The 20869-nt window shown below is 41.4% G+C and overlaps 2 protein-coding genes across 2 annotated transcripts in view; both read left to right on the plus strand.

The window, feature by feature from the left end:
• Positions 1-16364, plus strand: part of PSME4 (proteasome activator subunit 4) — a 38104-nt gene extending 21740 nt beyond the window's left edge. Inside the window, exons 26-46 of the mRNA XM_008642042.2 lie at positions 71-202; positions 750-959; positions 1092-1228; positions 1460-1513; positions 2027-2156; positions 2764-2845; positions 3158-3311; positions 3849-3918; positions 4372-4497; positions 4834-4986; positions 5406-5510; positions 5981-6072; positions 6455-6586; positions 7166-7374; positions 7500-7585; positions 8357-8485; positions 9053-9208; positions 12180-12342; positions 13164-13297; positions 14122-14256; positions 14869-16364. Of these exons, the coding sequence (XP_008640264.1) occupies positions 71-202; positions 750-959; positions 1092-1228; positions 1460-1513; positions 2027-2156; positions 2764-2845; positions 3158-3311; positions 3849-3918; positions 4372-4497; positions 4834-4986; positions 5406-5510; positions 5981-6072; positions 6455-6586; positions 7166-7374; positions 7500-7585; positions 8357-8485; positions 9053-9208; positions 12180-12342; positions 13164-13297; positions 14122-14256 (2589 nt within the window). The 3' untranslated portion in view covers positions 14869-16364. The remainder of the gene's footprint in view (positions 1-70; positions 203-749; positions 960-1091; positions 1229-1459; positions 1514-2026; positions 2157-2763; positions 2846-3157; positions 3312-3848; positions 3919-4371; positions 4498-4833; positions 4987-5405; positions 5511-5980; positions 6073-6454; positions 6587-7165; positions 7375-7499; positions 7586-8356; positions 8486-9052; positions 9209-12179; positions 12343-13163; positions 13298-14121; positions 14257-14868) is intronic.
• A 3882-nt stretch (positions 16365-20246) lies between these two features.
• GPR75 (G protein-coupled receptor 75) overlaps positions 20247-20869 on the plus strand; it is a 4061-nt gene continuing 3438 nt past the window's right edge. Inside the window, exon 1 of the mRNA XM_008642072.2 lies at positions 20247-20276. Coding sequence (XP_008640294.1) covers positions 20247-20276 — 30 coding nt within the window. The remainder of the gene's footprint in view (positions 20277-20869) is intronic.

A 20869-nucleotide genomic window follows, 5' to 3' on the forward strand; every position in this document is an offset into this window, starting at 1 on the left:
AACAACTTTATGCATAAGTAACTGAAATGGACGAGGATGTTTTTTTTATCTAGTAAATTTTTTGTTTCAGGTCAGAAGTAAAGCTCAGCAAGCATTCTTCACAGCTCTGGGAACCTACAATTTCTGTTGCAGAGATATCATTCCTTTGGTTCTGGAATTCCTGCGTCCCGACCGGCAAGATGTCACTCAGAAGCAATTTAAAGTACTGCTTCATTAACTTAGTTTTGTGGCTGTCTTTTGAAAGTGTTTTTGCATGAGAATTTTCAATGGGAAAAGTGGGATTTGCTTGTTTATCAGCATGACTGATATTTTCGTGGCTAATAGGCATGGCTGGTGTAAGGAATTATTTGTATTAGATCTGTTTTCAAGAGAAACAGTGTTTAAATATGTTCCCTGTGTGCTCAGGTATTACCAAAATGTGAGTTAGCAACTATTTTTAAGTTATGGAATGGAAATTGAAAAGCTGTAGTCAAGGTGAAGCAGCTGTGAATCATCTCCTCTAACATAATTGAGAAATCAGGCAGCCAATCTGTGGATAAATTAATTGGCAGGGCTTCCAATCTCATTAAATGAAGAGGACTCAGTGCAAAAATCTTCAGTAATTTGACAGTGAGACTGAATGTTTATGGGACATTTTAATGATTTGGTAGCTGCAGCTGAATTTTTATTCTGTGTGGGTGTGTGCTTATGTCGATATCTCGGATGAGCAGTGCTTTAACCTTCCCAAACTCCCATCTTCGACTCCACAGGGTGCCTTATACTGTCTTCTTGGGAATCACAGTGGGGTGTGCTTGGCCAATCTGCACGACTGGGATTGCATTGCACAGACGTGGCCAGCAATTGTCTCTTCTGGGCTTAGCAAAGCCATGTCCTTGGAAAAACCATCCATAGTCAGACTCTTTGATGACCTGGCAGAGAAAATCCATCGGCAGTATGAAACCATTGGACTGGATTTTGCAGTGAGTGACCAATTCCTTGGTGTTCAGGCTTGTCTGTATGGACAAGGAGATTCTGTACTCTGCTGATTCCAAAGCAGAGATGTTAAAAACATCTAAGTTCAAGTCCCAAATCTTTGCACTGTCCATCAACAGGTTCCAGAGAAGTGCAGGGAGGTGGCTGTTTTGCTGCAGAACTCGGGACAGCCAAGTTCAGAGTTCACAGCTCTGGGGTCAGAGGAAATTCAGTTGGGAATTCAGCGACAGAAGGAGAAGAACTCTGAGGCTCTGAGGTGAGTTCAGCTTCCCTGAACTGCACATTAAATGTCATCATCATCCAAAGTGGCTAAACTGAAAAATCCAGAATGCCCAAGGATTGTTGGGCTGCATCTTCTCTCTATGCTTCTATTTCCTCTGTGCGTCTTCCTTTTCACCTTCACAAACCTTTGTTGAGGAACTTTACCTCTGTTTTTCAGTGGATCCCCCAGTACTATGTGGTTGATAACTCCCTCTCTTTCTCTCAGGAACTATGAAAATTTGGTCAACATGCTGCTGGACTGCGTGGAACAGAGAAATCTGTAAGTCCCCCTTTTGTGCATGAAAGGGGTTTTTTGGGGTGGGTTGGAGGTGGTTACATGGATCAGTATCCAGGAGAGCAGTTAGCATGGTCTTGGAGTTATTTGCACTGGAAGCTTTAATTGTTAATACAAGGCATCATCACATCTTGGAGTTAAGCTTTTTCCTTAATTAGTCTGGCCTGTTACTGGGGGTATTAATATTTTTTTAATAAAAAAAGCTCTGGTCTGTCTGTGTAACACTGACATCCAAATAGATTCTAATTGTTCCCATAATATTTGTGTTAAAAAACTTACAAAGAATATCCCTATAGGTATTTTTCATTGTGTATTTTACATTTTTACACCTAGTATTCCCAGAACACTGGAGGTTTCCCAAAATGAGTTAAGCTTATTGATTACAGCAGTGTCATTTATTTATGTACTTGCATAATCTTGATACATACAATTTCTGAGTAAAACCAGTACCTAAACTTTGGTATGTACACTCTGTTTTGAATATGTGATTTTTTCCAGGCCCTGGAAGTTTGAGCACATAAGCATTGGCTTCCTGTCCCTGCTCCTGAGGGATGACAGGGTCCTGCCCACCCGTGCCATAAAATTCTTCGTGCAGTGTCTCAACCACGATGCGATTGTGGTTCGGAAGGTGAGCCCGGGAGAAGGATTTGCTTTGGGTCTGCAGCTCTTTGGGGTTTACATCAGGTGCTTGTGGGGTTTTGCTGGGATAAAGCACAAAAACTGGGGTGGAACTCCTTCCTCGCCCTTCCAGCCACGCACGTGTACAAAATTCCCGATCCAAGAAATGGCAGTCTTGGCAGCGCTGTAGCATGACATATGTAAATCTGTAAACTGTGAAAATGTGGGATGGGCTGAGTCCTTAGTTATTTCAGAGTTCTTTTGCAGAATTTCTTTTGCAGATGGCTGCTTTTCCCACCTGCAGTTTGTTATTTGAACAGAGCCATCGATGTGTTTTGTTTGTTCTGTTGTTGCCTCAGTGAGGCCCAAAACAAACCTCCTTTGCCCCCCAAAAATTATCAAAACAGTATTAAATTCAAATTATTAAGACAAAATTATTAGTGAGGTTTTTCTGGCCTATAAAGCAAGTCATGTCCTGTATCCCCTGAAATAACCAGGATTATCTCCTTATGGGTTCACTCCAGCATTCACTGAGTTTTTAGGGATGATGAGCCACATGCTTCTGAAGGAAGCGTATGGAATGGATACATTAATGCCCATTTTTTCCTTCTCTTTAGGTGGCCATCTCAGCTGTGGCTGGGATTCTTAAGCAGCTTAAGAGAACACACAAGAAAGTGCCCATCTGCCCTTATGAAATAAGTAGGTTTTATTTAATGTAAGATATATCTTACATTTATCCTAAAATGGTTTTTTTTCTGGTTAAATTAAACATGGAATCAAGAGCTCTTCTTTTCTCCCTGGTTGTTGATGTTCTAAGCAGATGGGTAAATATGATACAGAAGTAATAATACAATTGGTAATTTTTCAGTTTGGGGCTCTTTTTGCTTTTGGGGGTTTTCTCCTCTCTGAAAAGCTTGTAATTTGTGAGAACAATTTGTATGTCTCCTGTTTAATTTTTATATATTTTTATCATTTCTATACATGTTAATTTTGATTTTCCTCTTGGATCAGGTGGGAGCCCGAAGCCTTCCAGCATCCAGGCTGGTGACAGAGCTGACAACCAGTGGCTGCACTACAACAGCCAGAGCCTACCAAAGACCAAGGAAGCCTGGGAATCCTGCTGTTTTGTGGAGAAAACACACTGGGGATATTACACCTGGCCCCAGTGAGTAGCATTAGCATTGAGGTGGAGTTGGGAGAGGCAGCAGGAAAAATTCTTGGGGAAATTAAATCCTGTTTTATTTTATTTTTTTTTTGACTGAACCACCAAAAAAAACCAATTTATTTTGTTCTTTGTGCTGCTTGCTTGTGTTACCATTTCTGGCTGGGTTTTGTGTTGGTTGGTTTGGAGCTTTTTGTTTATTCTTTCTTTTCTATCCATTTCTCTCTCTATGGGCCGTAGGCACAAATTCCATATGGGTGTTTAACTGCTGCTGTTAAGATGAAATATGCATATTGGATATTACATGTATGTAGAGTATTCTAACCCTACTAATTCTGCATTGTTTGTATAGCAAAACCTTTAATAACAAACCCCGTTCTGTTGTAAATTTTCTTCTTTAAGTTTCGATCTCTTGGAATTGAGGATCAGTCCTATTTAATATTGAGAACATAGAAAACAACCACATAGAAAGCAACAACATGTGCTGGTGTATTTTTATTTTTAACTTTTTATTACTTATCTTTTCCTTTTGATACTCAGAACTATGACAGTTTATGCTCCAGTTGAGCAGCAACCAAAGCTTGGGCGAAGGAGAGATGAGCTGACAGAGGTAAGAGCTGCAAGTTTGTGGGGTTTTTAATAGTACTTCTCCTTTCTTCTCTTAATACTGTCCACAGATTACTGTGGAGATCCCCACAAGATATTTTTAATTGTATTTTTCTACTTCTTATTGTGTCGGCATACAAGGAGGAATTATTAATTTAATGTATTGCTGCTTTTTTGTCAGAGATCATGGAGTAATTGTATTAATGAGCACTTTCTTGTTCCCTTTCAAATCATAATCAGAGTTGAGAACAAGGTCATTAATGACTGTGGGAAGGACTAATTTTTAGGGGTTTGTGATAATTCCTGATAAAATCAAGGGGGGGAATGGGATACCCAAGGCATGATTTCTTTCCTTGAGAATGCAAGTGAAAATGGGACTTGGAAAGATTGGGATATCACTGTGACACGCAAACACCTCAAAGCTAATCTTTTTTTTTTTTTTTTCTTCCTGTTACAGGCAGAACAGATTATATATGATCACTTTTCTGATCCCAAGTTTGTTGAGCAGTTAATAAAATTTTTGTCTTTAGAAGACAGGAAGGGAAAGGACAAATTTAATCCTCGCAGATTTTGCCTCTTCAAGGTAAGGGGAGTTCAATCACTAAATTGCTCTCATTTTGTTACAATTCCCAGAGCATGGAAAAGCCATAGACTGCTGGGCTCATACTGCTGCAAAATGTTGATTTTTAAAGCTGCTCTGGGTAATCCTATTAATCCTCTCTTCTGATTAACTACTTAGGGAAACATATTTAGAGTAATGTAATAGTCTGGAGGACACTGGTGTATAATGCTGTTAAAAAAAGCAAAGAAATTTCACTTTCTACGTCTTCAAACTCAAGTGTTTCACAATTTCGTTATATTCTTGGGAAGACAGTGTTCTAGGTAATTCCTCAAGACCCTTTCCCCTCTTGTTTTTCAGGGCCTTTTCAGAAACTTTGATGATGCCTTTTTGCCAGTTCTTCAGCCCCACTTGGAGCAACTGGTTGCAGACTCCCACGAAAGCACCCAGAGATGCCTAGCTGAAATCATGGCTGGCCTGATAAGAGGTTCTAAACACTGGACCTTTGAGAAGGTGCTGGAGCAGTATTTTTGAGTGATTCTTGGAAGTTAAGGAGTAATTTTGAATTATTAGCCCATTTAAACATAGTTGAGGTCTTGACTGCCGAACTTGGAGCACAATTCGTTGTTTGGTTTGGTGCCTTTTCTTTCCAGGCGTTGGGAAAATGTTGAAGTATTAAAAGTAGGAACAGTTTGCTGTTAAGGAGATGGGAAAGCTGCCGTGGTTTGTAATTCCAATAGGAATAAGTGCTTATGGCCACCGTGGACTATTAAATATTGATTTAATGAAGGCCTAGCTGTCCATGCTGAATCTCTATGCCAAAAAATAATCCTGGGAGAATCAGTACAAAAATAAAGATGATATTTTAGTATCTGAGCTGGGTTTGAGATCCCTAAATAGCAAAATCTTGTCTCTTGTGTTTTGCTGGGCAGGTGGAAAAACTTTGGAAGCTTCTGTGTCCGTTGCTTCGAACAGCTTTATCCAACATCACAGTGGAAACATACAATGACTGGGGCACCTGCATTGCCACCTCCTGTGTAAGTATCCCATTTTTTGTCTTCTAAAGCTGGATCCACTGTGGATTAACATTCCTGCAGTGAACTGGGAGCTGTGGTGCTGCGCAGCAGGGTCAGTGATAGGCCACAAATATCTTGGCTCAATAGTTCTTTCAAGTCACTCAGCAGAACTCAGTGTAGTTTGTTAGCCAGAACCTTAATTAGGTAAATTCAGACATGGTTATTCAGATAGGTCAAAAATGAAGCTAAAATTCCTTCTATTCTGATTGTATTTACCAGTTAATTAGAACTGTGTATAGCTTTATTGGGTTTTCCTCCTATTTATGTTCATTGTGAAAAGATATTGAACATTGCCCTTGCTTAATAGAATAAACCCGAGGGATGCAAAGAAAATCTGCCATAACTTTCCTTGTTTATACCTTATTTTATACAGTATTTACATTTTAAAACCCTCTCATTTGCTTATATCTCTTCTCCCTCTTTTTTTCCAGGAGAGCAGAGATCCTAGGAAACTGCACTGGTTGTTCGAATTGCTGTTGGAATCTCCACTGAGTGGTGAAGGAGGATCATTTGTAGATGCCTGGTAAAATAAATTTGAACTGGTTTATTGTGGTTGAATAGAGGAGGAAATACAGCCTGGATAGGCTGTACTGAGAGGATGCTCTGCCAGCTGGATTGTAGGGGAGGGGAACACAAAGGCTCTGCTTTCCAATTAGCTTTCCACACACAATGGCAGGTTCGTCATGATTATTTTTTAAATATAACTCAATTAACGGGATGGGAAGGTTTGGGGCTGGCAGAGCAGCAGTAGTGTTGTTCCATTGGGCAGTTTTTACTCATCTTTGCTCATTGAAGGACACACTGGTGCTCTGACACACAGGTGCACATTCCCAAACAAAGTCTGGAGGGGACTGGGGAAGGAGGATTGTTCCGTATGACTAAAGATGAGTTGTTCTGATTCCCAGCCGACTTTATGTGCTGCAAGGGGGCCTTGCCCAGCAGGAGTGGAGAGTGCCAGAGCTGCTGCACAGGCTGCTCAAGTACCTGGAGCCCAAACTCACCCAGGTCTACAAGAATGTCCGAGAGAGGATAGGAAGGTCAGTGTTGTCTGCTGCAGTCCTTGTTGGGTTTTAACTCTTCATTTTATTTGGTAATTGAGTAGCTAAATAATTACACTGAAAAGCATTAATGCTTGTAACAAAAGTCACATAAATTATTAACAGACTTGCTTCAGAAATTTCAGATGACTTCTCTATTTTTGTCTTTTATTTGTAGCATCGTGGAATGGTTTTGGTTGGTAGGAACCTTAAAGATAGCCAGTGCCACCCCCTGCCATGGGCAGGGACATTTTCCACCATCCCAGGTTGCTCCAAGCCCCGTCCAACCTGCCCTTGGGCACTTCCAAGGATGGGGCAGCTACAGCTTCTCTGGGCAGCCTGTGCTAGGGCCTCACCAATTTATTGTCTGTGTTTATGTATAACATCTCTAAAGATCTTAAAAGAAACATTTGGTCTTAAATAGCTTTGAAGTGAAGATGAGAGCAATTTTTCTCTTAAGTATTAACCTTCAAAGGTCACCCAGTTGATCTCAGATCATTTGGAGTTCACAGGTCACTGTTCTCTGGACAAGAGGTGTGCTCACTGTGTGTTCCTGCTGGCTTTGTTTGGTTTTTTTAGTGTGTTGACCTACATATTCATGATAGATGTTTCCTTGCCAAACACTGCTGCAACTAAATCTCCTCGTGTCCATGAATTTACTACCCGGATACTTGAAAACCTCAAACCCCTCATGGAAGCAGATGAGGAAATCCAGAATCATGTAATGGAAGAGAACGGAGTTGGTGAACAAGATGAGCGAACTCAGGGCATTAAACTCTTGAAAACAAGTGAGTTAAGGAGGTCAGGGAATGGGGGCTATTTTGGTATATGATGATTGATGTCTGCAAATTGTGTAGCAGAATTGTTGATGTTTTTCTTCTTAATCAGTGGTTGTTTCTCTTTATTCATACAGTTCTGAAGTGGTTGATGGCGAGTGCAGGACGATCTTTCTCTACAGCTGTCACAGAGCAACTCCAGCTGTTACCTTTGTTTTTCAAGGTACATCCTTTAATTTCTCCTTTATTGGTTAGGTTTGATTAAAAAAGGCATGTGTAAATATACTGAAGTTCTTTTATATATATTTATCTGTCTTTCTATCTATCTATCTATTTAATATTCCAAGGCCAGGTTGGATGGGGCATTGAGCAACCAGCTCTAGTGGAAGGAGCCCCTGTCCATGGCAGGGGAGTGAAACTGGATCATCTTTCAGGTCCCATCCAACCCAAACCATTCCATTATTCTCTAAGGGACCTTGAGTTACTTTCTTTAGTTCCCTGACTACACAATTCTTTCTAAGCAGCTTCTGTTTTCTTCTAATTCTTGTATTTGAATCTTTGAATCTGTGTCATCCAGTCTTACCTCTCTGAAATAATCCATACTTGTGTGCCCAAAGTGCACAAATATCAATAAATTACCCAGCAATAATCTATGTGACTACAAAATGAAGGTTTATTAAAGTGAAAGGGAACTTGAAAAAGTTCCCTTTTTTCTCAGTTTTGGACCTGGATCTAAAACCTGAATTTAATTGGGTTTGATACCAAGAGAATGGCAGTGGGGAACCAAAGTCTCACCGGGATATCTTGATTATTTACTGGGAATATTTAATGTCATATCAATTGTTTTTCCCAGTTAACCTCATCTTTCAGCATTACATTGAATGCATTTTTCCTAGACATCTGTCCTTTCATGAGATTACCTTTCTTTGAGGATTTTGCTGTCACCAGTGTCTATTTGCTAACAGAGTTTTGTTCCCTCCCTGCTCTTATTTAGATTGCACCCGTGGAGAATGACAACAGCTACGATGAGCTCAAAAGAGATGCTAAGATGTGTTTGTCCTTGATGTCTCAGGGTTTGCTGTATCCTCAGCAAGTGCCTTTGGTACTTCAGGTGCTAAAACAAGTGAGTGTGGTCTAAACAGCTTAAAGCTTCTTCTCATCTCAGGCACCCTCTGCTTTTTATTTAAGAGTATACAATACTTATGATTCTAAGCAAATCAAATACTGATTTAGATCTGGAAGAGTTTATTTAAAGTGTTTTAAAACACTTAGTGTGTCTTGTTTAACATTTAAACCACTTAATTTTGATAACAAATTGGACAGCATTTTGATATATTAACATTTGGTTCAGTAGTGGATCACTTTAAGTCTCCTCATAAGCATAAGAATCCAAAATCCAGTTTCAGAATGAATCTTCAGCTGAAGAACTGCCCTTGAATCTGATTTTTCTAGGCTTTTACGATACATGTCTGTTTAACAATCTGCTTTGGAAGTGAAGCCTGTGAAAATTACTACCTAAATAATAACTGCCTGCTTTGGAGATAAAAGGTATATGAAACAAAATTACCTGAATAAAGGAAGTTCTTTGCAACTGCCCCCAGAAGCATTTTTCTTAAATGTTGTCCACTTTCCATCAGGGGGCTGCTTTCTTTGACATTTTTGCCTTCTCACCCTGATTTATTCACTGCAGACAGCAAGAAGCAATTCTTGGCATGCCCGATACACCATCTTAACCTACCTCCAGACCATGGTGTTCTACAATCTCTTCATCTTCCTCAACAACAGTGAGGCAGTCAATGACATCAGGTGGCTGGTGATAAAACTCCTGGAAGATGAACAGCTCGAGGCAAGTGATCCCTTCTCTGCACTGCTCTCACACCACTGATTCATGCCTTTGCCAAGTTTTATGGAAAAGCTGACATGTAAATTAATCCAGGAGGTATTTCTAGCTCAGCATTCTTCCTACTTTGAAAATGAGCTTTACAGGATTTGTTTCTTTCATATTCATTCCAAGAAAACAGTTGATAATAAAATGTTCCATTAGTGATTTTTTTTTTTAAAAGTTCCATTGCTTCTACTTTTTCACAGATTGGTGCATTGCTTGGAGCTTGGTTTGAAAGTACATGAAATAGGGATGTTACTAATTTCACTATAAATGTGTGTTGGTAGAAAATTCAACATGCAACAAGGTCAGATCTCTTCCTTTGTGAAAAGTGTGTGAAACCACTATTTATTACTCTATAGGTCTGCTTCCCATCTAATCCTATATTAATGACAAAAGTACTCCTTATATTTACATCGAGAACTACCTAGAACTGAGGGCTTGCATTAAATGATGTGAATTTAGGTCATGTTTAAGCACAGTGAAGACTCTTTAGTGGTAACCTCCTGTCTGGCCCATCTCCCCTGTACCATCATTTTCCCTGGTGTTTGTGCAGTTGACAAATGTCAATGAAATCCTACTTTTGGGTGCTTTTTTCCTTCTAGAAGAAAGATTCGACATCACCTTGCAATCCTACAGAAGTTGTTTGTCAGAGCACTTACCTCATAATCTCACACCATTTTGAAAAATACCTTTTATTCACTTGAATGCAATTTATCCAGTTCTTCTAAATGCACCAAATTATCCCTCTGCACCGCAGAGGTGCAAATCCAAAAAGCCTACCTGTGTTCATAACCACTCTGGATCATGCTGTTGCCATGGAAGCTTTCACTTTTCTCTGAAAAGTCATCTTGTCCTTTCTTGGTTATAACTGACAAGATGCAGTATCCTGCTGAGTAATTCCTGTGTAGCTTTTAGATGCTGGATTTTTAAGATGACAGTCGTTAGCTTTAACTAAGATTTGGTGTCTTTGCTCTGTAGAACTGAGGTTTTGGTTCTTGGATTTTAAGATACTTTTTTTTTTTTATTGCTTATTTTGATACAAAGGGCCAGACCTGATGATGATTGTTTGTTTTAATATGCACAGCACTCATGTCTTGATAAGCCTTTTTTGTACTGCACTGCAATTTTATGGGAATGAGAATATTTTCTCTCTATGTAAGTAGTCCCTTGCAACTTCTGCAGTTTGGCTGGTGCTGTTGAGTGGTTTTTTTTCTGATATTGTTGCACTTTTATAGACCTTGGTCAGTCCCTTCTGACAAAAAAAAACCCAAACCCCATAGGTGATGGGGAGATTCCTCTGTAGTTTTTATATTCTGTATTTCACCATGAGTGTGATAATTTATAAATTTTCTAGTGCCAGAGGTGGTGAGTGATCAGCTGCCTTCATGAATGATTTTAAAGGCTTTGCTTCCAGGTGCTCCTCACAGCAAAGTGTTCCTTCTAGCTGGGTGATTAATTTAGAAATTAAAGTGGTTGTAATACAGGGAGAAGGGATGTAAATGGGCCCAGCTCTCTTGGGAGCTCGCTCACTTCCCAGCCAAGCTGCTTTGTGTCTGGCTCTTGTATTAGCACATCATGTCTCATTTAATAGCTCAGCTCTTCAGGGACTCACAAACTGCTGATAAACAACACTGCCAGCTTCTCACCTCATCCTTCTTCACTATCAGCAAAGTAGATCACATTAGAATAGTACCTTGTAGAAATTTAAATGGACTGGGCCAGAGTCTCAAGAGCTTATTTGAACTCCCTCTGTTTGATTATTGCAGCTCTTGCAGCTGTACTTACGGCTTTGTGGGGCTCAGAACATCGTGTTCAAGGATGTGATTTATTATTATAATCTGCTGCATTGGATTCAGAGCACTGGGACGTGTTTGTGCTCCACAGAGACAAATGTTCTGTTTGCAGTTACCTGTGACAGAATGTACCTACCAAAAATCTGGTGGCAGCATCTCAACCAGTTGATTTGGTTTGCAAGTTTGTAAATGTTGGGAGGCTTTTGTCAGAACGTAATTATGCAAAGTGGGAGTGAGTTTTGGAGGGACTCCCAATTTAAATACACTTCTACACATCTATAACTTCCTGGCTTTGGGAGATTTGAGGAGATGAGAGAACTTAGTAATACTGCTGGGTTAGTCACTTGTTTTTAAAAGAAGGATGAGTTGTCTCTACTCAGAATTCACTAACAAGGTGCTGTGGCTAGTTTAAAAGGAATGGAAAAGGAGATCTGTATTTTGAATGGCTTGGTAATTAGACAAAAGCTAAGTTTAGTCTTGTTCTCTGGAGCTTCTGGTTACCCTTGAGAAGAATATTTTTCCAACCTGGATTTCTGATTTTATTAATGTAGTGCAGAGATCTGGTACTTGAGACAAAGAAGTGTATCATGCTGGAGCATTACAGAACTGAGGTGTTGACCATAAAGTTCATTTTGTAGCTTATTAATCCAGCATCTGTTGTGTCTTCCAAAGAATTCTTGTGCTGTGGGTAGAACAGAATCAGCGGAGTCTCTGGAACATTCCTCCTGCCTTTTCTTGGAAAAGCTCTTCTGCTTTTGTCAGATGAAAAACTAAATGCTTTTGAATAAAGCCCACTTTAAAACTGATGTCAATACAGAGCCTGTTAGGAATTTCGTGAAGCAGGTTGATTATTTGGTCTTGGTCGAACTTTATTTTTAAACTTTCTAAAGCTCCTCTGTTGACAGTGGAGTTAAATTACACTATTTGCTTGAGTAGCAGGTCACTTTATGGCAAATTTTGTGACAGTAGCTCTATATTACAGCAGAGCATGTTTATTAATTTTAAAGAGCCATATAGGAAACTATTAACAGCAGGATAATACTTCAAAGGCTTTTGCTGAGCAGAGTTTGCTCACTTGGGTTAGTTGGGTGTGCTTAAAAGGGCAGTAATGGTATAAATAAATAGTGTTCTGTGCCCAGGTGAGGGAGATGGCTGCCACCACGCTCAGCGGGCTCCTGCAGTGCAACTTCCTCACCATGGACGGGCCCATGCAGACTCACTTCGAGCAGCTCTGCAAGATGAGGCTCCCCAAGAAGAGGAAGAGGGACCTGGCCTCAATGGGGGACACAATTCCTTCAGGGGGTAAGGAAATGTTTCCAAGGCTGAAAGCAGCTCAGGAAGAAATCAGTGTTTTGTGTTACATAGACTGCCATAGAATTTGATTTGCAACATAAATGGTGAATAAGAATACACAGCAAAAGCAAATATTTTTATTATGCATTCCTATATTAAATTAATTTCTTACTCTTTTAGAATTAACATTAAAGAGGTTTTTCCAGTTCCCAGTTCACAGGGATAAGGATGCAGGTGATGAGGGATAGCAAGTTCCTCAATAAATAAAGTTCCTCGGTTGTAACAACGTAGTTTCACTCCTTTCCCACCTTACCTTCTATTTGTTAGTAGTGTGGGTTTTTTATTAAAAAAACCCCCACAAAACAACCAACCAAAAAATAAAGAGGACAAAAACCCCCTTAGTTAACCCTGGTCTGGAACTTTGGCTTCTGCCTGAACATTTAATGCATCTGAGTCACAGTCATTTGACCCAGAAATGGGTTTTCATATTGTCCAGTAGCTCTGGGATTTGAGAAAACACTCTGAATGGCAAAATAGCAAACATGGAGATGTTGTTGATGAGTTATTCATGAGATTCTTTGAGAGAGGAAAGCTCATTTGAAATGTTTATAAAGTGTCCAGCAGTTGCAGATCGATTTCCAATGGAAGAACGTGTAAAAAAATAAATATACGAGAATGAACCTGGGATTCTGAGTAAGGAAGCAGAACCAATCTGGAGCTTGTGTCTGTAGAACTCTCTGGATTTCTACAGAAGCTGGAGGTCTCTGCAGTGCCAGGGGTTTGTTGCTGATTTTCCTTAACTGATGTGGGTTGATGCCCTATTTTTGCAGACCTGGTGAAGCGCCACGCTGGCGTCCTGGGGCTCAGTGCCTGCATCCTGTCCAGTCCCTACGATGTGCCCACCTGGATGCCACAGCTCCTCATGGATCTCAGTGCCCACCTCAATGATCCCCAGCCTATTGAGGTAAAAATACAGCAGTTCTCTATTCAACAGAACACAGCTGAATACCTTTGACTCATTCTTAATTCTCTTTTCCTAGAAAAGCATGGGAACTTATTAAGAAATTTAATTTCTGCTGCTTTTTACTAAATGACTCCAAATGGTTTTAAAGCATGGACTGCTTTTAAGTATTTTTTGTGGTAGATCTATCCTTGCTTTCAAATTTAAAGCATTACATTGAAAGCTGCAAGAACTGTATTTATAATGAGGAAGTGGCTTTTTTTTTTTTTCATTAAAGATGTCCCTTTTGTGCATGCCATTCTAGGAAACATCAACCTGAGCCAAAACATCAGTCTGGAATTTTTGAAACAAAGTGTTACGAGCGGCCCTAGAAATAAGTTTTTTAAAGAAATAGTTGCCTTCAACTTTTACTTTTTTGTCCTGTCAGTTGGGTTTTGTTGACCTTTGCTTTTTTAGCCAGAGGAGTGAGATAAAGAATTCCTTAGATGTTTTCAGACCAAAAGCACCCATTTGAAACACCCAAGGAAAAGGCAGGGGGGAAAAGCACTTGGCTTTTATTTTATAAGAATCTCTAAAGGTTTCCCAGCTCAAAATTGTAGGTCCAGGAATCCTTTTTATAAGAACTTTGGAGTCATGACCCTGGTCAAAACACTAACCAGAACTGTGAAAATTAAAATCCTGGGCTGAATTTCCAGAGCCCTCCTTTCTTCTGGGTCCGCTCCAACCCGTGGTGGTACTGAGCAGTTGTGTTTGTTGTATCCAACATTGGTTTTGGTGTGGAGCTGGAATCCCTGACTGACAGAGCTCCATCCCAATTGTGCTGGCAGATGACTGTGAAGAAAACGCTGTCCAATTTCCGGAGGACCCACCACGACAACTGGCAGGAGCACAAGCAGCAGTTCACAGATGACCAGCTCCTGGTGCTCACTGACCTCCTGGTTTCACCCTGCTATTATGCATAGGTGGGTCAGCTGATGGGTTTTGGCATAAATGTCACTCTTAGGAATTCTACTCCAGAGTAGAGAAGAATCCTTAACCACAGGGAAAATGCTGCAGCCAAATTTCTGGCCCTTGCCCCTCCAGTGGTTTTGGTCAGATTTATTTTGGTTAAATATTTTAAGTATTGCCCATCTTTCTGTGCATCCTTGTGCTTTGCTAAGGCATTTACACTTCTTTTCCTGAATGTTGATGTTCCTTTTCTCCATTTTCTGCCAGTTGGCTGCCTTTTAAATGCATGGCAGTGTCCCTAAAGCACTGCTTTGTACTTCTGATGCCTCTGAGGACCTTACACCACCCAGTCCAGTCTATCACCTACATCTCAGGATGGGGAATGGCTGCTACCACTCGGTTTCCTCTTCCACACTCTGGCTTCGCTGCCAGGGCTCTTCACACAGGCATGTCCCCAAAGAGTGAATCCGTTCCTGGGGTTTCTCTTTGTTACACTGCAAGATTCTCCTCTCTATTGTATTGTGATGTTTTGTGACAGTATTCCAAGAGAAGCTTTAATTTATCTTTTCATATAAACAAGAGCTTGAGGCAGTATTTGTGTTTTGAACATTCTTCTTTCTTTTCAGGTTTCTCCTGGGGAAAATGAGGATGTAGGAATTTTTCTGCAAAATAAAGGAAACTCGAAAGAATTTGATCATGTAGAAAACTTTGTGCTGGAGTCCTGATGCCTAATCAAAACCACTTTTAAATACAAACGTAGAGACCTGGTTCTATTCAAAAGGAATTTCACCTCCCCAGGGAGCAGCCGGGGAGCCCCGAGGCTGCACCTGCAGGGCCTGATTGTGAGTCCATGGCAAGACCCTTCTCCTTGGCCTGCATCACACATCAGTCTTGTTTCTGCTTCCTTGCACACAGTGACTTACACTGCACATCCCTCACCCCCTTCTTCTGCCCCCTGCGTGCAGAACCAGAGAGTGCCGCAAACCGGAATTTTCTCAGTGGAGCTCTCCAATTCTGCCGATGCAGCTCCTCCCCCAGTCCTCACACAGCCCCGGGAGCCTGCCTTCCTCAGAGTTTTATTTTTCACTACTGGGATTTGAGTACCATCCAGTCCACCTCAGGGCAGCATTGCCATTTTGTATTCTCTCCCTTGTGCAAATGTAAATAGCTGAGCTCTGTGCAGTGCAGGGGTGGCAGGATGCAGCATGGGCAGCTCCTGCTGCCTGGCCAGGCCTTCGGGGGTGTCTTGACCACGTGTGGAATAAAAAAATACATGATTCTCTGCATATTTGTAAGGGGGAAAGACTATGGGTGTTTCCATGTAATTAGAGCCCACAGGTAGGAAATGATGGACTGTTAGTGGAGGTTGAATTCACAGAATGAAATGTATGCACAGTGTGGAAAGGCAGTTTTTAACAGTGTATTCTCCTAAAGATTGAGCAAGCATATCTCGTTTGAAGATTGTGGAAGCTCTGTGTTTTTTTTGCCTGCAGCTTTGTTCAGAGACTGGTATCAATTGGCTGTTTAACAACCTGTTTAATATGTGTTACATAGTTGTAAAAGACTGTATAAATTGTAGAGGCATTGCATTGACAAAACATTGTACAGTTTGCAACCTTTTACATAACACCATTGTGAGATTAATTTGTAAAGATTCATACTTAGATGTTAATACAGTAGTGGTTCTGGCTTTTGTATCAAATCAAATGCCATTCTTAGTTTTTTAAATTATTTTCTTTAACAGAATATCTCTGTGTCTGAGGGGGTTTGTTTTGCTTTTCCTGTATCTCATGACTGTGTCTCATTCAGATTTTACTGCAGCACGTGTGGCCATTTCTCAATGCTGACGTCACATATTCTGGTGTGATCCATTCATAGAATGTGAGGTACATGGAAATAACTCATAAACTGGTGTGTGTTTCATCTTTCATGCAAAACCCCAGGAGCACTGAGACCTTTGTGTGGCTCATCCCAAACTTCCAAGCACAGCAGTGCTCCTGGGGCAGTATTTAAGGAGTGTCAGCACACGGATGTAACCACTGTATAGCGTAGTGCCAAAATTATGATTTCACTTGTGTATGTAGTTTAAGACCCAATAAATGGACTGTTTGTAACTACTGCATCTTCCTGTATTTCTAAAGAGGAAATTTGTTGGTTTGAGAATGTAACTTCAGGTTTTTACAGTGCTTTTGAGCTTTTGGATGAAGCCTGTGTTTGTCTTGGGATTTGGTAGTGAGTTAAGGCAACATTAAGGATTAATTAAAGATCTTGTTCTAATGTCTGGGAAGTCAGCTTTTACATTTATGGAAAAATACCTTGTACCAGGAAAACACTTGTTAACTGCTGAGAACTGGAGAAGCTACTTTGTGTTGGAGAGGGTTTTGCTGATAGAATTAAATCTTTACAAGTGATGGAAAGCATTTGCTGCAGAGGATCATCTTTAAAGGAGGCCTTGGCTGGTGAAGTGCTGGAGCAGATATTGCACATGCTGTTCTGCAGCTTTGCTGCTTTATGCTGTACTTGGGAATTTCTTTCCTTAGTCAGGGTGTAGCTGGAGTTGGGTGCAGGATGCAGTGCACTGTAGTGAATCGTGCTCTGGTCAGGAGTGGTATTAATTCCCAACACCTTATAAATCCTCAATAAATTGCTTTATCTAAACAGATCACCCAGTAAATACAGCACCTGTTCAAAATACACTTCTACAGGATAAAACACACCTGTGGTCATGTGAGCAAACTTGTACTGATTGACTTTTGGTGAGGGAAGGATTGTTAGTCTCCTGTCCTGAAAATGCAGGAACAATTATTTACCACCAAATCTTCACCAAATACCACAACTCCAGTACTGGATTTATTCCCTATGTTTCCCCAGGCAACACCCACATCCTGAGTTCTGAACTTCCATCATTGATGTCTTACACTGTCTCTTCCCTAAAGCTGTTGAGATGAACCAACTGCAGTACCTCAGTCTGGACAGGGAGAGATTTCTAGCACAAGAAGACAGAATTTTTCCCCTTGGAACAGGAAAGGAGATGGAAAAATACCTTGGAGATGGTTTGATAGCCTCAACATCCTTAGTGACCACCTATCAGACTGCACAGGTAACCTGTGACCACCTCACTGAAGCACCAAGGAAGGGCAGAGATGTAAGGCAGAATCTGGGGGCTTTGAGAGGTGTTTTGGTTTTTGGGGTTGGGGTTTTTTGAGGGTTTGGTTTTTAAGAGCTCAGGTTACTAGTGCTGTACTGCTCAGTGGCTCTTGCTAGACCATTAAGTGGTGTGATCTCCCGTATTTCCATAATCAGGTGGGTATATTTGGTGGTTATTTTGATAAAAAATACATAAGAAAATTACCAAGTAGGCAAATAAGACTTTTAACCTGTGCTTTTGGGTGGTGCCACAGTCTCAGCATTGGTGGACTGTGTTGCTAATAAGTTCATGTATTCATGTATAATTAAAGAGGTTCCTTATTTCTGGTATATTATGACTGTATTCCTGTTATGTCCAGGTATCTCCCTTTCCTCCTTCTTACTTCTTTCCCAGGCTGCTGGGACTGCTGTGCTGGGTACACTGGATGATGTGATGATGTCTCCTGTCAGTTTTTCACAGTTAGGCATCCCCAGCATCCCACACCCTGCTCAGTCTCACACTTCCTTCCACAGCTTTAGGCTTCCTGGAATCCTGCAGCAGAGCCTCCAGCTCCCTTTACCCCAGGGCTGTGCAAAATGCAATGATCTGGTAAGATGCAAGATCGAAAATAAAGCCGCATGGCAATAGAAAGGTTTGCTGGCCACTGTCCTGGGGAGATTTTAACTCTAACCCTGCTGTGAGTCACCAGCTGATTGTTTTACATCCTCATGGCATTCTGCAGTACCTGGAAGACAACTTTTGGGGATTTCTAATAAAAGGAGGGGAATTTGGCCTCAGCCTGCTCTAGACATCCAGGTTGCTAGCAGGCAAAGGAATCCATGCTCCAAGGAAGGGGTTCCAGGTGGTTAATCCAAGGCAAGGTCCTCACGGTATTGGTGCAGTGGTAGTTTCACAGCCTGGTTTAATGTCAAAGACAAACTCTGTGGAAGATGTAGAATATTGCTGAGCAGATTTTGCTGCTGCAGATGGAGCTGGACACACATTTCCCTTGGGGAATATGAGATGCCATCATTTCTGATTGGCATTCTTAAGAAAACCAGCAATAAAACAAATAAATCTGTTCTAGCAATAAATGCACTCAGATTACAATCAGTCCAGGTCGAAGCCCAGCTGAGTTCACCCTGAAAGGGTTCTGTTAAAAGCTTCTCACTGCTACTCTAATATTTTCTCCTGGCTTTTACTTCTAATCCAGAAAAAAAAAATAATTTCCCCTTTTATTATTCCAGCTGCTTTCCCCTAGAACTCTTTTGTTAAAATCACAAGGTACAATTCTTAGAGATGGGGGTAGATTTCAGCAATTAAAAGTAATTTCCAGTAAATATCTGCAAAACAACACTGTTGTCAAAAATGCCTTGGGAACATTGTTTCCCTTTATGCAGTAGGAACTCCCAAGACTGAACAATGAGAAGCCTGATAGCTGTAAAGAGCACTGGATTTTTAAGGGATTAGTTTAAGGAAAGCCTTGAATGCTGCAAAGAGTGAATACCCTCATACCCTGTGCAAGGTAAGTTGTTGCTCTTGTGATTCCTTTCTTGCAAAACAGACTTTCTTCCACTGCTTTTCTCCCCCACTCAAACTTTGGAAGCTCTTTTAAAAGCTAAAAAGTCCTTTTCAAAAGGGACAGGCTGGTGAGACACTTTGCTGTGCTCCCGTGGATCCTTTTTGCCTCAGCTCATTCCCTTCCTCCCTGAGAACAATCCCTTCTCCTTTTCTGCTGCAATGTTTGAGGCTCTCAGCCTTTGATCCAGCTACACTTTCCCCTTCATTTCAAACCACAGTTAGTAACTGTAGAGGGGTAAAACATCTTAACCAACGCCACTCTTGCCTTAGGCTAATATTTTGTTACTCTTGTTTAATCCCATAATTCAGCATCCTCTGATGTTTATAAATAAGAAAATTCGAGGAGGGAGATCCCACCTTGTCAATGACCCAGGAGGACCAAGATTCACCCACAGATTTCAAATTACCACAACTGGAGAACAAAAATACAAGTAAGGGAAAATAAGTGGCAGCCAAGTTGAAAGAGAACATAACTTGAAGCCACAGGAAACGGTGTTTTGGATTTTGGACCTTCCCCCTCCTGTACACAACCAGTTTAAGGACAAAACCCAAGGCAAAATGCACCTGCCCAGGTTGCAAGGCACTGCTGCAGCCAACTGCTGGCATTTCCCCGAGAACAAATCCACCCTCATTCCCAGTGTTTTTAGCAGGCAAAGGCTCACGGGCCAGGCTGTTGTCACCAGCCAGAGGGTTATAAAAACATTGCTCTGGGGTTTAGAAAGGAATGTGTTGAAAAATAAACAGGCAGGTGGCACTGGGAAGCTGTCAGGTGTCAAACTTGCACACTGGTGGCTGGCTGGATGGTTCTACAAAGCACCTGGGGTAGGGGATGGTTATTAAAACAACAGATTAATGTATATACATTGATTGTGAGACAAGTGCCATGCATAAGTCAGAAATACTGGATCTGCTGTATTTTCATAGTGCTTTTGTGCCTTGCCTGGCTGGATTTTGATCTCTTCCACCTGGATTTCCAGTGCCACGGAGGCCCCTCAGCTGTGTCTGCCTTGGAGAATGTCCGCTGAGCGTTTCCTCACCCTCATAGTCCTGTAAGTACTTCAAAACCATCCCTTTAATGCTCAGATATCCAACACTCTCCATCACTACTATATTTGCAACAGCAGTTGGCAGCAAACAGATAAAGAAATAACGCTGATTATGTTTTCTGTCCCCATGGGAACATAGAAGATGCTTTGCCTTAGATCCTGTGCTTCTGAGTAAATACAAAGAGCACCCTGGCCCCACTGAGCTGGCTCAGGAAAGTGATGCAAAAGTGCAAGTAGGGCAGGAGGCAGCATGCAGAACTTTGATGTTGATGCTGAACAGGTTTTGGGTTGGGGCAGGTGTTTTGTTGGTGTACAGTCAGCACAGATCCTCTGCTCTGGGGAGACCCCCACTTGGAACTCTGCATCCAGCTCTGGGGTCACAGCACAGGAAGGACACAGAGCTGTTGGAGCAAGTACAGGGGAGGCACCAAGACGATCAGAGGGATGGAGCAGCTCTGCTGTGAGGAAAGGCTGGGAGAATTGGGATTGTTCAGCCTGGAAAAGAGAAGCGTCAGGGTGATCTAATTGCAGCCTTCCAGTACCTGAAGGGAACTTAAAGAAAAGATGAGGCAAGCCTCTTTACAAGATCATGTGCCAGGACAATGTAGAATGGGTTCAAATTGAAAGAGAGTAGGTTTAGGTTGGCTATTAGGAAGAAATACTTCCCTGTAAGGTTGGTGAGGCCCTGGCACAGATTGCTCAGGGAAGCTGTGGCTGTCCCATCCCTGGGAGTGTCCACGGCCAGGTTGGGCAGGGCTTGGAGCAACCTGGGCTAGTGTAAGGTGTCCCTGCCCATGGCAGGGAGAGGAACGAGATGGTCTTGCAGTCCCCTTCCCACCCAAACCCTTCTGTGATTCTCTAGACCACACTCTG

This window comes from Corvus brachyrhynchos, unplaced genomic scaffold (assembly GCF_000691975.1).
Source record: "Corvus brachyrhynchos isolate BGI_N302 unplaced genomic scaffold, ASM69197v1 scaffold69, whole genome shotgun sequence".
In the NCBI taxonomy this organism is placed as follows: Eukaryota; Metazoa; Chordata; class Aves; order Passeriformes; family Corvidae; genus Corvus; species Corvus brachyrhynchos.